We start from the raw sequence: 16,741 nt of genomic DNA, 5'->3' as shown, positions 1-16,741 counted from the left end.
CACAAATCGTTACCTTTCAGATTTCCAAGGTTGAATGCTCCTTCCTTTGAGATTGTGCTTGCTCATCTTAATTACCCGGCACGTGTGAAGCGAAAACCTGGGTTAAAAAATTGGTTCACTTTGTCTGTCTCTCTACATATGTCAGTTTATGATCGAGGAAGTACTTAATTTAAATTGAATGGTATATTTTGAACACTAATCAGGACAGGAATCAGTAAATGAACCTCTAGTTTAACAAACAGTACCTTGGCTCTGAATTCGTCCCGACCGGACATGCGCAGAGAGGAGCGAGATACTAATTTTGCTCTGTCTGCCTGTCTGGCAGTCAAACTAAATTGAAAATCATTCCAAATAGGAAACGTACTGTTTTACGGACATTATAAAGGACACAATTAGACACAAATAACTCATGTAACGTGTTAAACAAGGTGATCCAAAAGATGCAATGTAAACTTGTGGAAAAAAAATTTCTACAACCTTTAAAATCTTTATTTAATTTCAATTTGATTATGTACTTCAACACTGTAGAACACAAATTACCTTTTCGGCACATTCAAAAACGGACAAAATATTACTCAATTTTATATCATCTCGACCAATCAAATTTGTTACTCACAGACTCCACCCACGTCCTTTTTTCTCAAGACTGCGTGGGGTAAGGTGTTCTATCAACTCTAGTTTCCACAGGATTTGACTTGTTTTTCTTCTTCGTCGTCTTCTTTTTCGTTCCATTGCCTTCTTTCCTTTTCTTTTTCGAAAATGCAGTTGGCTGTTTTTGCCTGCATTACAAATATACTCATTATTGCAGGATTTGTAGAGGTGGTATAATGTTCACAGGTATGAGATGTATTCATGTAGTTTTAATTCTTACTTTTTATTTCCACACTAGCAAATACCACTCGTCGCTTTGCTGATGGAAATATTAGGGGGGGGGGAGACCAGGGAGAGCAGGGTGGGAAAAATAGAGGTGAGAGAGGAGAGAGGGCTGGGGGAGCAAGGAGAGGGGAAGGGAGAATGAGGATGGGGAAGTGGAGGAGGGGAGGTAGAGGGGGCAAGGAAGTATGGGGGGGTGGGGGGGAGAAGCGATGCTTCACCACACGTTGCGATACACTCAGGGAGGTAACAGTTTGAAGCAAAGATGAAGTGGGGAGGGGAAGGTGGTGTTCTGGACTTGCATTTGCGAGGGGGACTTGAGGGGAAGCAGGAAGGATGGTCCTGTCTGCCAACATGAGTACATGATTGAATGAAATAAGGTACATTAAAACAGCATGTTCAAACAGGATAGCAAAACCCCACCGCTTTCAAACAGCAGGTACCATTTTTAAAGAGATTATAACATGGGCTTCCCTTGAGGTATATGACTCAAACTGCGGCTGCCACCCTGTTTACCCGCTCTGGAACTGGATCTCTCCGAGGCGGGTCACATACTGCTCAGATATGCTCGGAGTAAAAAAAGAACACACAAACCGGACAAAGGAACACCCCTCCAGCAGCCGAACCCTCGCTAAGCCCAACCCCACAGTCGAAACTTCGCTCAGGCCAAGAGACCCTAGAGCCCATCACACCCGAGCTGCAATGCTTATAAATGCCCGGAGACGCCAGTGTTTCATGCCTTTATTTAATTTCAGCACGTTTTACAACCAAAATGTGATAAGCCGCAGAATCACTCAACCAGAGCCGAATCCCAAAATTCAAACCGCGGAAGCCGCCAAAAATGCCAGCACCCAGCAGCAGCCCAACCATCAAAAAAGTGGCCATCTGCCCAACCCACACATTCCCCAACACTCTGGGATCAAAACACAACACAACCACCTGTGGGAACTTATCACAACCACCCATTGTTTATCGCCTCATGAAAGTTTGAAGAGGGGAGAGAGAGAGAGAGAGAGAGAGAGAGAGAGAGAGAGAGAGAGAGAGAGAGAGAGAGAGAGAGAGAGAGAGAGAGAGAGACAGACACAGAGAGAGAGAGAGAGAGAGAGAGAGAGAGAGAGAAGAGAGAAGAGAGAAGAGAGAAGAGAGAAGAGAGAAGAGAGAAGAGAGAAGAGAGAAGAGAGAAGAGAGAAGAGAGAAGAGAGAAAAGAAAAAAGAGAAGAGAGAAGAGAGAAGAGAGAAGAGAGAAGAGAGAAGAGAGAAATGGGGGAGCGAGGACAAACAGATTGGGGGGGGGGGGCGAATGGATGGATGGAGGAAAGGAATGAATAGAGAGAGGGAAGGAAATGGATGGAAGGAAAGTAGATTCACGGCAAGCTCCACAGTTGTTCAAGAACACACAACACATGATACTCCAATCTCAGTGTGAACACGAGGTGTAAGGAATGAACGATGAATGAGTTCCCACCTGCTGTTCCTTCATCTGCCATTACATTCCCTGCAGCATCTGGAATGAGTTTGGGTTTTGGAAACAACCCTCCCCTAATAACTTCTAAAGTACTCCATCAGGGGGGTCCGTCTCAGGGCGGTGCTCAGCATGACCACTCAGATGTGAAGGTTACATTTTAAACTTTTTTCAGATTTAACTAGGACAATGGAAAACATGTTTATATATGTAGAATACTTCATTTACATTATCACCAAACATTGTCTTGAATGTCAATTTGTAATTTTATTTTTAAAAATGACAATAGCTGTGATTAAAATAAAAAAGTCTACCCCTCCGTCTACTCTCTCGCCATGGCTTACAAGCAGCGTTTTTTTTCCTACACCATGTCGAGGCTCGTATCACAGCTAATACACAGAACATATAACGAGACAGGAGACAAGAGGGGTGGGAGAGGGAAGCACAAAATAGTGTGTAACAGCAACAATAGGAGATCTGTAGTCAGGTCAGGTCAGGTATGGGAGCATGTGCCAGAACAGCGCGTCGCTGCGTCCACTTTCCGCCGGTACTCCAGGGGCCTCCGTCTGGCCATCCCCCAGGCAGATGCCAGGCCCATCCCCATCTCCTTGAGATGATGGTCAACCTGCTGCAACCACGAGGCACGTGGTCGGCCCACTGGCCTCCTCCATTCATGAGACTCCCTCGTTGAGAGAATCTGGTGAGCAGGATCAGCGTCAGGAAAACGAGCCACATGTCCATACAGCTGCAACTGACGCTCACGGACTATGCAGGTAACAAATCTCATCCGAGTCTCTCTCAGCAACCGCTCGTTGGACACAAAATCCGACCAGCGATAGCCAAGGATTCTCCGAAGAGACCTGGTACCAAAGGAATTAAGTCTCCGTCTCAGATCCTTGGTCAGAGTCCAAGTCTCGCATCCATAGAGCAAGACTGGAAGTACCAAGGACCTGAAGACTCGGACTTTCGTCCTCCCGCACAGATACCAGCAGCGCCACACCCCATGATCCAGTGAATCCATGACTCCCCAGGCCCGACCCAGACGTCTATTGACCTCTGACTCGCAGCCAGCAGAGACATGAATATCACTGCCAAGGTAAGTGAATCTCTCCACGACCTCAACATCCTCACCACAAACAGACACAGACAGGACAGCAGCATCCAAGATGTCACCGAAGGCCTGGATCTTAGTTTTGACCCAAGAAACCCGTAATCCCAGCGGCTCCCACTCCTCATTCAGCACCTCGAGGGCCCCCAAAAGGATGTCTAAAGTCTCCGCAAAGATGACTGCATCATCTGCAAAATCAAGGTCCGAGATCTTGACATTCCCAAACGGTGCACCGCAACTTGATCTCTCCGACATCCTCCCTAAAATCCAGTCCATACAAGTGCTGAAAAGTGTGGGGGCCAGTACACATCCCTGACGAACTCCAGTAACAACTGGAAATAAGTCAGAGATGGTACCACCACACTTCACAGCACTCTCAGTACCAGAGTAGAGTTCAGACATCAGATCGATCAGTTTTGGTGGCACCCCACGAAGACCAAGAATCCTCCAGAGGACATCCCGATTCACTGAATCGAACGCTTTACAGAGATCAACATAAGCTGCAAGCAGCCCCTGCCGAAACTCTCGTCTGCGTTCGGTGAGGACACGAAGGGCAAGGATATGGTCAATCGTTGACCTCTTTGGTGTAAAGCCTGACTGCTCTGGACACTGGTGCTCAAGCAGATGGTGGCGAACCCTATCAAGAATTATCCGAGCAAAGACCTTGCCCGGCACTGAGAGCAGCGTCACCCCTCGGTAGTTGTTGCAGTCTTGGCGATCACCCTTCCCTTTCCAGAGAGTGACAACAAGGCCCCTCTTCCAGTCAGTTGGGATGATGCCTGTGTTCCAGGCAGAGCACAAAACTGCATGCAACGACACGAGTGCAGCATTTCCACCAGCCTTGAGAAGTTTGGCATGGATGCCACAGATCCCTGGAGCTTTGCCCTGTTTCAACTGGTTCACCGCAGCCCGTGTTTCCACAAGCGAAGGTGGACCACAGTTGATTCGAGGGTCAGCAACAGGGATTGTAACACCCTTGACGTCCAACTCGACAGCTGGGGGATCAGCCTGGTACAACCGCTCAAAGTAACCGGCCCAGCGGGCCTTCACTTCAGACTCCTCTGTCAAGAGCCTACCACTCTGCTCGAACTGCAGTGCTCCGAGGGATGGGCTTGGATGAACGTAATGCACGAATTCCCCTGTAAGCGGGACGAGAATCACCTGTCCACAGGTGATGCTCTACCCCCTCACAGATTCCTCGCACATAGGCCTCCTTGTCCACCCTCAGTGCACGTACAGTTTTACGCCTCAGCTCCCTGAACACCTCAGCTCTGCCATTCAGCCTGGCCCTGCGACTCTGGTCAATGGTATCGAGTGTCCCTTGAGAAACAAAATTCTTCTTTGCCCTGCGGGGTGTTCCAAGACATCCACCGGCAACATCAAGGACGGTGGTCTTGAAGGCACTCCACAACTCTTCAGGGCCGCCCAAAGCACCCAGACCCCCCAAGTGTCCACTCAGCCTGTTCGCAAACTCCTCAGCTACTCTCTCATCCCTGAGCTTGCCAACATCCAGCCTCGGCTGGGATGATACCATTCTCCAGGATTTAAGGTGCAGCTTTAGAGTTGCTACAACAAGCCTGTGGTCAGTATTGAGGAACTGAGCACTCCGGTAGACCCTGCAGTTCTGGATCATCCTCCAACGACTGTCAATGAGGACATGGTCAATCTCCTTTGCCACACCGCCAGCGTTGGAATACCAAGTCCAGCGATGAGCTTGTGGGCGCTGAAACCATGAACCAGCCACCCTAAGTCCATGACTTCTTGCAAAGTCAAGGAACTTAGTGCTATTCTGATTCAGAGTTCCTGACCCATGGGGACCAACACACACCTCATAACCATCCCTATCAGTTCCAGTGGATGCATTGAAATCCCCCAAGACTAGAAGTGTATCTCGTCTGGGGCACTGATCAACCACAGACTCGAGTGTGGCGTAGAATGCATCCTTCACGGTGAGATCACTCGCCTAAGTCGGAGCATAAACAGAGACCAGGGAAATGACACCTAAGGAGTGACAAATCCTTAATCTCATAATACGCTCGTTGACCGGTGTTACCTCAATTATCATTGGGGTCAGCTTATTGGACACAGCCACAGCAACTTCTTGGGTATGGTAACCATCAGAGCGACCAGACCAATAGTAGGTGTAACCACCCACCATTATCTCGCCGCAATCCGGTCTCCGAACCTCAGAGAGAGCTGCAATCCCGATGTCCAAATGCTTGAGCTCAGATGATAACAGAGACAGGTGATCATCCTCTCTTAGGGATAGGACATTCCAGGCACCCACCCGAAGGGACTGCCTCAGGTTAACCCAAGGAGACCGCCGTCTGGTGGACGATACCTCAGCACCACTCCGACACACTCTCCCGCAATCTGACCCAGGGATGTTACCCCGTGGTTTCCCTCCTTTCATCAAAGATTGTGGGTCCCGAAGGCTTTGCCCCAATCCCGTCATCCGGTGAGCTGCCCTGCGAAGGGAAGCTGCACAGGAGGTACTCCCACGGAGTGGGTTTTCAGATTTTTTGCGTTTTTGCGTTTTGCGGAATAAAGGGTTTTACGGTGGCCGGAGTGCAAATCCTGCCACCAACCTCCTAATAAGAAGTAACCCAACTGCAGGAGGACGTCCGCAGACACAGTTGGGCACTAGATATGTGGAAGGAAGGGATTATTATTTTCTTTCTGTCAAATTTTGTCACTCTTATTTCTCTACGACTGCTGCATTGATGACCTTGAAACTTTACAAGTTATTCCAAGTCCTCAGATCTAGTGCAGAAGTTATCCTTCAATGTCATTTATTGGCTGAAAACCTTGGTAGTCATCTTGGATTAATGGTTTATCTTTTTTTCAAAGATATTTTCAAGATCTATTTCTCCACTGAATAAGTTGATGCAAAACTTTCAGATAAATCATCTGGATTGGTGTGCTTGTGCTTCATGTTTGCGAAGGGGAAGTATCTCTGCGAAATGAAAATGGCCGGCTTGGGCCAACATTGTTTGTTTTTCGACAAGTTGATGGATTTTGTTGTAAGAATTGATGCAAATAGATTATACTGATTATTATTTGAAAACTTGTGACCATATCCCTTGAATCCCTCCTTATTAACCAACATGGAATCCTTAGTAATTCAGACATTAATACGAAAACGGCTTTTCATTGGTTTTTCGAGTAAAACCAGTTTCAAAAATGCTAAATTTGGTGGTATCTCATGGTTCCTTATCTCAACTCTCGATGTTATTGCCTGGAAGCCTTGAACGTTTCTTGCAACTCCGGTTTACTCATACCGTGGCTGTGTGTGTGTGTGTGTGTGTGTGTGTGTGTGTGTGTGTGTGTGTGTGTGTGTGTGTGTGTGTGTGTGTGTGTGTGTGTGTGTGTGTGTGTGTGTGTGTGTGTGTGTGTGTGTGTGTGTGTGTGTGTGTGTGTGTTTTCTCTCGGCAGATTAACTGGACAATGAGGGCAACTACAATTGCCAACTCTGGCACAGAGCTTCATATTGTGAATGTCTCAGACAAGTTCAACTTTGAGCTCACAAGGAAAAACATGTAATTTAATTTAGTGCAGGACTATATTTACTCTTGCCGTGGCCACAGGCCAGCATATTAATATTGTGATAATCGTGTCTGTGTGTACAAAATGAAGCTCTGTGCCAAACTTGGCAATTATAGATGCACATATTGTTGAATTTTCCAGTGGCAAACACTATCGAAAGAGTAAGTTGGTACAAAGAGCTCAACAGACAGGAGTTGAGAGGAATGGAGAGGTGACATTCACAGGTTAGACGATCTCTGCCCAATTCAACAGCAGCCGTGATGAAGGAGCAGAACCAGCTGACACCAACCGTGGGTAGAGAGTGAATGTTAGAAGCCAAAGTAAATGAGATGACTGGAGCAAAATGTTATGATTTTAAAAAGGTACCAACAAAGCTACACAAATATTAAGTGTATACCTCACAACTTAGGTGGTGTCTCCTGATTCCTCAGAGGTCAGGGGAGCCAAAATTATTTTGCATCCATGTACCCTGAGCATGAATGCAAAATTTGAGGGAAATTCACAAAATAGTTTTTGATTTTGAAGTCGGAGGTCATTTATAGTCCAACCAAGCATTAATACCCAAAATAACAAATTTTAATACTGCCTTAGAAACTAAAACTGCAAGTCATAAGAAGAGAATGAACCACATGGAAGAAATATGCCATCTCAACATACTGGGATTGTCTACAGTGAGTTGGTTCACTTTTTAAAATTTTGTTATTGTGCATCAAATAACAAAACAACCATGACTTAAAAGAGAAATATAAGTGTGAGTCAGCTTTGCCCTCGAGTACATTTTAGTTAAGCCTCCCCTATTGTACAGGGGGAGGCTTGTACCTGTTGTCGGGGTTGTTTCTACAATAAGCACCCCCAATTTTTAATGCCACTTCAAAGTTTTTTTTTTGACCCACTAAGAGTACTAAATCACCATTTAGGTTTTTGTTTTTATTTCTTCTTTTTTTTTCCTGCCAATGTCCAAGCTGTATCTCGGAGCCACCTGAGACTTTTGGAATGAAATTTTGCATCAAAAATGGGAATAAAAATGATGTGAGGTTGATTTTAAGGTCATGACCTAATTATAGACAATTTAACAGTTTTCACCAAAATTCAACTAACGTTTTTCCGATCAGAACAAAATTTCTCTTTCTAGATATTCTTGAGAAAGGCAAATTTACGCTCAATTTACATCATACCCCTCTGGGTTAAAGGTCAAGATCAAATGGTGGTCTGAAAAATAAAAACGAGTTTTTTTTTGAGATATATATATATTTGTTGTCATCGCTCAATTTTGCCAATGCAATGCAGAATCTCAAAGACCACTTCACCTTCCAAGATTTTCTTGCTTCATAATAGTGTACCTGGATTGATGGGCACCTGACATTTGTTTCATATCCTTAACCTACTTTTTTTCAGATTATGACCTAATTAACAAAAAACACCCTTTTTTAACTTGAATAATTTTCTTCCAATTTACATGATGAGTTTTTTTTGGATAGACTGTAGATGGGGGACACATTTTATTCATTTTCACTCTATCCCTAAATGTTGAATGTCAAGATCATATGGTGTTCTGACACTCTGCCCCTAAATGTTGAAGGTCAAAGTCATATGGTGGTCTGAAAAAAATGACCATCATTGAATTATGCATGCTGGGGGAGGCTTATACTTGATGATCACAGTTATCTAGCTGTTGTTATGCTTTCTTCTTTACAACGTTGAAAATGCAGTTTTATCTCAAAATGAAATATTTCGTGATAAGAAGCAAATTCCCATTTATTGAGCTTCACTGAACAGTTTTGGGGCTTGAAACTGCCTTTCTCTCTGTTTTCATCATACAGACATTGTACGTAGACGCGAAGATGTGCCTGTGTGACTGTCCTGGTCTCGTCATGCCTTCATTTCTCTCCAACAAGGCAGAAATGGTCTGCAGTGGGATCCTTCCAATAGACCAGATGCGTGACTATTTGCCACCTGTTTCACTCATATCCTTCTTTGCCATGGCTTGAGCTTGCTCAAGAAAACTGGTACACCGGGAGGCAATGAATGGCATATTGCTTTCCTATTTGTCTTACAACCTTGATGATCATTACTTTGTGCACTGTGATTTATGGCAGCACTTTTCACAAAATTTTTGGTGAAGATTTGAACTTGAACTTCAATTCTTTGCGATGTTAGACATAGTTATAAGTGAGCATGATGGGCTTTGAGTTGAAACTCAGTCTCAAGCTCGAGCTTCTTAATAACTTCCATTTCATTCATTTTTAAATAATGAGGCCTTTATACAAGATGGCTTCCATAACAGCATGCTATGCTTGCCAGCGAATTCCCCATCATGTACTGGAGTCCACCTATGGTATCTTGCTGCCAGCTCCTCGTGAGGGGGAGGATCCCAACAGACCTCCTACATCCGAAGAACTACTTTGTGCTTATGGCTGTATGTACTGCTTTCTTGCATGTTTTGTAGCCTTTTTTGTTATTCGAGTAAGATTTCTTATAATAATAATAATAATAATAATAATAATAATAAATGTTTGCTTTCAAGGAACTTTGATGTAGGAGGAGGCCATTTGGCTCATAAAAGCCTGAACTATGGTTACCATCTCATGGTTGTTTGTCCATGCTCTGTCCTTTCTAAATCCGGAGCATCAAGAAAGGAAGCAGCACTTACCATTTTTAAAGACTTTGGTATGACTCGGCTGGGGTTTTAATCACCGACCTCCCGGGCTCAGAAGGGATGCTTTAACCATTACACTTCCGAGTGTCTTTCAGTCTGATGTTGGCCTTGCCACAAAGATGTATTCACACTCCAACACAAATTCCCCTATTGGTTTTAGGTGTTTCCACCATCGAGATAATGTGCTATCCTTTGATAGGTATGTCACATGATGTCATTCGTCTGGTATAAAATATGCTTTTTAATTTTATCTCCAGTGCTCATTGCTTTTTTGAAGAGCTTGTACTTATGGCATGGATGTGAAGGATGGTATATCAGATGATAATATTATATTAGGAAATAGGAATTGAAGCAATACTTTCCAGATTTATACAATGAGTTCAGAGCAATAGCTTCTTCAAAGTATTCAAAACATTTATACAGCAAGTGGATTAATTGACTGTTCATTGAGGATTGAGATGGGGGGACATGAGAGTGTAGGCATATTTATTTCCAATCTTGTAGTGTTATTGTATTTTAATTTTCTGGAATAAGGTTTCTCTCCACCCCCTGTTTTAAAGATATGAGAGGATACATGACATCACATGGCCAGCCTGACCAACCACGCTCTGCTCGTTATATCCTGAAGGATTATGTCAATGTGAGTATTATTACTCTTGCCGAAGGAGAGGATATTTCATTTGGGTCTGTTTGTTACTTGGCGAAATCTTCGATTTTGTCAAGTATGTTGGTCTGTTCCGTTTGTTGGTTTGTTTGTTTGTCCGGTCGTCACAAGACCAAACCTGATACGGCTGGACCCAAACGGCCCAAACGGCTGGAACAGTCGTTCTTAAATTTTTACAGCTGATAGGCAATCCACCTGAGACGGTCCGCGTCCAAACCCCGTCTTAATCGGACTAAACGTCGCGACGTGACGTCACACAATGTGAAAACACATTTTTGGACATAACTCAGTGACCGGAAGTCGTAGCGATTTCCTGTTGACGCCAAAACAAACTTCAATGGAATATCTAAATGTTTTAAAATGCATGTTAGTACAAATTATGCACAGTTTTCGCAAGCGTATGACGTCAAACTTTTTAGCTATTGGCGTGATTTAAAAAAAATTCTATTCGTTCTACAGGTCACAATTCTTAACCGATTTGGATGAAATTTTAACAGCTGATAGAAATCAACAGTGAAAAAGGATGTGTGACTTTTGGTGATGTTCAAGATCAGGATCTGGATTCTGCATCACTTTATATTATCACCCATTATAAACCAATGGGGAATTTTGTGAATTACACATGGCTATTTCTCAAACAGTTTTGCACTTATTATATTGAAACTTATACTGTCTATTTATGCATGTAATATTAACATGTGTACAAAGTTTGATCGAAATTGACCCAAGGTCCAGGTCAGGGTCACCCAAAACATGAAAAACACACATATAAAATACATCTTTTTGTTTTACAACATATTTCAAACCTGATAACTGGATCGTAAAGCTGGTTGAAAAGCAATGTTCCTAGGTATTTTCAAATATTTTCTACGATCAGAATGAAGGCAACAAGCACCGATGATGAGTTGTTGAATGTCACATGGTGGCTTTAAATGAGTTGTGAAAATTTTCAATCTGCTGCCGTTACCATGACAACGCGCGCCTGATAATTGTTATTTGTGACGTCGCGTCATTTTATTGATGTACGAACAAATAAACACCACACATTCCATGACATTACAGCTTGGACCACCACATGGAAAGATCAACTAATTCGCCAAGTGTCGTGCTAAGCACGATTTTTCATTTGTTTGTTTGTATGTCTGCTTGTCTGTCGGTCTGTTTGTCGCAACAGAACTTACGTGTTTTTCTCCACAACTGCTTGTCGGATTAAGACGAAATTTTCAACATTGGTGCGACTACTCATGTAGAATGTTTAATGATAATTATGACGTCATAGGTCTTGTGGTGTCGCAGTCATATTGGAACAACAGAAAAACTTTGGACCTCTGTATCTGAAACCACACCAAGGAAAAAATAGAAACTTGGCACATAGCAAGTACTCCTCATGGGGAACGAGTGATTTTTTTATGATGTCATAGGTGTAGAACACTTATCCGATCAGTATGAAAAATTTTGAGGGTCATCTAGGGATAAAATGGTCCACAGGAAAAAAATTGATGATGTCATCAGTCACGTGATTCGGCAGCAATATTGTTTAAAAAAAAACTTAACCTTCAAAAATCTTCTTCTCTGAAGTGGCTGAACAGATCAAGGTGAAACTTTATACGTATGACCGCCTGTCCATGAGGAACAAAAGGTTCACACATATGATGTCATAGGTCACATGGTTTGGCAGCCATATTGGATTTACGCTCAAACCAATAAAAATACACCGCTCAAAAGAAGTCCTGGTGAGGTTCTGCAATCTCTAATTGCTCTTTTTCTTGTTTGGGGATTGCGATTGAAGTGTAAACCAACACCAAATGTTTAATCGCGTCAATGAACCATGATTTGAAAATGATGTCATTAGCTCGTGGCACACTGCTGCAGCTGGGATTCCAACATCATGGAATCAATACCTGTAGTAAAAAGTCCAACATAAAATAATCAAAAGTTATGAAACAACTTTGGGGTAAGGTGTGTGTGTGTGTGTGTGTGTGTGTGTGTGTGTGTGTGTGTGTGTGTGTGTGTGTGTGTGTGTGTGTGTGTGTGTGTGTGTGTGTGTGTGTGTGTGTGTGTGTGTGTTTTGGCACCTGTCATAGCATAAGTTAAGATTGCAGAAGTTCTAATGGGACAAGTCTGCTCTGTGTCTGCTTTTGTAAATTGCTTGCCTTTTGTCGCACCCCACAAATTCCTTGCTATCCTCTGCTGTACATACGAATAAACCCCATTTACTGTGCCACATACCTTTCCTCGCTTGATTGTAAATAAATGCTTACATAGAAATGTTCCCAGCTCGTTTTCGTCTTTTCCTTAGTTGGTCCAGCATGGTTCGTATTCCAGCTTAGCCGGGATGTTATCCCCCAACGATCTATTTTTCTAGCCGGTACATCCTTGGCAGTTACGCTCGGCCGCATCTGATCTGGTAAGGTGATCCGGTTTGAACAAGGCATACCGATGGTGTGTCCCCCAGTAATTAAACCACATGACTTTTAGGTAAACGGTATCAGATGGAGGACCCTCAGTCACGTGGTCAAGTTATTGGCATTTACGGTCGATTAGCGACCCGCCGTGTCACAAAGTTATTCGTGTGCGACAGTCTGCGATTCCGGAGAGTCTGGTGGGAGGTAGCTGCAGGTAGCTTTCCCCCTCGTGCTCTTCCCACCTCTGAACCCCTTGTCTGCAACTATATATATATATATATATATATATATATATATATATATATATATATATATATATATATATATATATATATTATTACACATTACACAATTATACAAAGATGTACCTTCTGAGATGGCAAGATGACCGGATGATTAATTATAAGCACTGGTTGCATTTTCTGCACTCGGCCATTAGTCGGGAAAATGCATCCACTGCTCACCATAAAATAAGACCCTTTCATGTTTAGTTTTCCCTCTACTGCTTAGTCTACACTCAATTGTATCGATTTAAAAGTTACATTTTGTTACCATTTTTTCCCAATACAATCTAATAACGATCACTTTTTTTTAAAAATCTAGACAGTTACACACAAACCATTTCGACACAACCATTATGCAAAATACTTTTTCATGTTCATTGTGTTCCTTAATATATGTATATATATATTTTCATGGTATTTTGCTGAAATATAATGATTATTACTTAAATAGGAATTGTATCAGATGTTCTGCTGATTGTATTTCGGAGGGCTGGCAGTATAGCTTTAAAGGTATGTGCCTTTGAGCTGTCTAACCTGGGTTTAAAACTCAACCCAGCTTTAAACCATCAACCTGGTGTTTTGTACACAGAGCAAAGCATCAGTGTGTGTGCTGTTCATCTTGAGGGCCCGTCTGCAAGCACTGGGGTAGTTGGCAGACGTTATAGCTCCCACGGCGTGTTTCGTGAAGAGAAGGCGAGTTATTGCCAGCACCCTGAACTAATTACAAATTCCTGAAACCTTCAGTCCAATGTCAGGCCTGGCCAACCAGTTCATGTAAGGCTTAGACCAAAAACCTTCCCCAGCCAATCCTATAAGGGGGTAGTAGTGGTCATGGTATGTATGTATGTACTGTAAACTGGAATTGTATACAATATAGGATGTAAAAAGATGATCCACTCATTACCCACTTTGTCTGTTTTGTCACGGCCAGCTCTAGCCTGACTCCTGAGTGTGAAATAAGGAAATGTATAAAATGGGACTTGTACTATAATTCAATTATCAAGATCACTCAATCTGACTGTTACATAATTTCTGATATCGTGTCCTTGCATGAAAAATGCACAATTAAGCAGCAAATACAATTTCAGTGGATTTGCTGTTGATTTCTATGGAGGCTGCCGTATTTCCTGTCCACATTTCACTGTGAAACACGTGACATCACGTAAGTGTTTGTGGGCCCATCAGTGGCTCTGAAAGTTGAGACACAGACAGTCAGACACCTTGCAACAGTATAACACAGGCTTTGATATGGCTGTGCACTGTGTAGTGTTAAGATCACAAAGGAGGGGTGGTTTTCCAGACAAACTATTTCATTGAGTCAGTCATTGACTTGCTTGTTAAGCTGTGGACTTCCTGATGTGTTTGAATCTTTCAAAGTAATTGAATTTTATTTGGTTTTTCACTTCCTTTATGAATGGGTCTTTTTGTCTTGTCTGTCTGTTGGAGCTTTGCCCTCTGTTATTACCCTTTCTTGTGCTGCTCTTTGATGAGCCTTGACATGTTTATAAACAAATAGTTTAATTTATTGCAGGGAAAGCTGTTGTACTGCCACCCACCACCTGGCATCGACCCAAAGGATTTCCAGCCAGAGCAGAACCAGCTTCCAGATAAATTCCCTAATCCCAGTATGGACACAATAAGCAGCAATGGACCTGGAAAGAAAATGCCAAAGCAAAGAGCCAAGATGGCTATGAGTGAAGTTGATAGAAACTTTTTCCAGCAAGTAAGTACTTCTCTGGGTTGGATTTGTTTGTTTTTAGAAAAATGATTGATTTCAATTTATTTATTTTTATCTATAATTTGACATTTGTGTCTCACGAGACAGTTACTCCCATGATTATATCTCTTCAGAGTAATGTGCGTGCACTAACAAAGGGACTTCAGCGGACTTTGGGCTACCCATCCGGCTCTGGGGTGGGCGCATCAGGGAGCGCAGAGACGATGCAGCAACATGGAAAACCTTGGAAGAAACACTACAACCAGAAAAAAAAGGAGAAAGCACGGCGGTTGTACAAGTATTTGGACAATTGAATACCCGTTTGCACTTGTAGCCTCTTTTGCCTCATAATTATGAAACTTTTGAGGAACAAATTGTGAGTTTGAAGAACGCATAGACTTGTTCTCTTACAATATACAATGATAAAGTTTACGCGTTCAAACTTCAATTACATGTCGCACTATCTCGACAAAAGCCTTGACCTGACTTTGAAGTTACCTTCCTCAAAAGAAGGTACACCCAAAGAAGATGATTGTTACCTTTATTGATGGTGTTCTTTTTGCAACTGGTGTAACTGGTCTTTCTCCAGAAGTGATGCAGTGTGTTCTCGTGATAGGCTTGCAGAAGATGAGTCCAAGTTGCAATGAATTGGCTTTGTGATGGGGGAACTTGTATGTTAGGTTTTGCTTCCCTCCTCTTTGAAGCACTTTTTGGGTAAAATTTGTACCAAGTATTCAAGTTTTTTTTTTTTCTTTCTTTAAAGAATTAAAATTTCACCAAATTCATTTGAAGTGATGTTCTCCAAACTGGTGTACTTTCTTCTTTTGTCATCTGAATTTTTTTTTTTCAGGAACTTTTTCACAGTTGAAGTGACTACATTTTCTGCAGAGCATAGTTTAAAGGTAAAAGTTATTGATCAATGGAATAAACTTATTTGTCTCAAGATGCTCGTATTATATCTGATCCTTGAGAATGAGCGATTGTATGCTTGGCAATCAGCGCCTTTGCTGTGAAGCATTCTGGGTTTGCCCTCAAACTTGCCTTCCCGTTACTGCTGTGATCTGTCATGCTTTTCTTATCCAAAGCCTTAACTCTTTTACGAAGACAAAACAGGAGGCACTCCAACGCAAAACCCATGGGCGGAAAAGCAACAGCAGCTGATAGCATACCACCATGTTTTCTGTGTCAAAGGGTGTTTGACCCAGGAATGTGCTTTTTGTAAATTTAACTGAAAGCGAAGGGGGTTTGATTTTTCTCCCCTTATGTTTTACTCTTTTGTATACAGCTGGGTTTTAAAAAAAAAAAATATATATATATATTAATTGGGAGAGTGTGGAGAGGTCAGTTTTCCTTCAAAGAACTTGTAACCATCAGCTATGGAACCATTTTTTTTCTCCGAATAGGAAGCATTTGTGTTTAACCCTTCTGTATTGCTTCAGGAAAATAATCAATAATGACCAGGAAAATAAGAATGTGTGCCGTTTGGCATGCTATAATGTTACAAAATACATTAAAGTCAATTTTTTTTTCCTGCAACCCATCATGAGTCATGATCTGCCTCCGACCCGTCGCCCGTCCCGCTCTACCTCCGACCCGTCGCCCGTCCCGCTCTACCTCCGACCCGTCGCCCGTCCCGCTCTACCTCCGACCCGTCGCCCGTCCCGCTCTACCTCCGACCCGTCGCCCGTCTCGCTCTACCTCCGACCCGTCGCCCGTCCCGCTCTGCCTCCGACCCGTCGCCCGTCCCGCTCTACCTCCGACCCGTCACCTGTCCCGCTCTACCTCCGACCCGTCGCCCGTCCCGCTCTACCTCCGACCCGTCGCCCGTCCCGCTCTACCTCCGACCCGTCGCCCGTCCCGCTCTACCTCCGACCCGTCGCCCGTCCCGCTCTACCTCCGACCCGTCGCCCGTCCCGCTCTGCCTCCGACCCGTCGCCCGTCCCGCTCTACCTCCGACCCGCGATGCAGTCCAGCCCGCTATGTGCTGCTGCTGCTCTGGACATTGTTTAACAAACGTTTCTCGCTC

General features: G+C 43.3%; 1 protein-coding gene across 1 annotated transcript in view; it reads left to right on the top strand.

The window, feature by feature from the left end:
* LSG1 (large 60S subunit nuclear export GTPase 1) overlaps positions 1 to 15,720 on the top strand; it is a 41,209-nt gene extending 25,489 nt beyond the window's left edge. The window contains exons 10-14 of the mRNA XM_085898828.1: positions 8,810 to 8,955; positions 9,284 to 9,405; positions 10,206 to 10,285; positions 14,530 to 14,721; positions 14,850 to 15,720. Of these exons, the coding sequence (XP_085754954.1) occupies positions 8,810 to 8,955; positions 9,284 to 9,405; positions 10,206 to 10,285; positions 14,530 to 14,721; positions 14,850 to 15,029 (720 nt within the window). The 3' untranslated portion in view covers positions 15,030 to 15,720. The remainder of the gene's footprint in view (positions 1 to 8,809; positions 8,956 to 9,283; positions 9,406 to 10,205; positions 10,286 to 14,529; positions 14,722 to 14,849) is intronic.
* The last annotated feature ends 1,021 nt before the right edge of the window (positions 15,721 to 16,741 follow it).

Source organism: Eptatretus burgeri, chromosome 10 (assembly GCF_056783735.1).
Source record: "Eptatretus burgeri isolate ZD-2024b chromosome 10, Ebu_testis_v1, whole genome shotgun sequence".
Classification (NCBI taxonomy): domain Eukaryota; kingdom Metazoa; phylum Chordata; class Myxini; order Myxiniformes; family Myxinidae; genus Eptatretus; species Eptatretus burgeri.
Note: the sequence above shows the minus strand (reverse complement) of the source record. Positions and strands in the feature narration are given on the sequence as shown.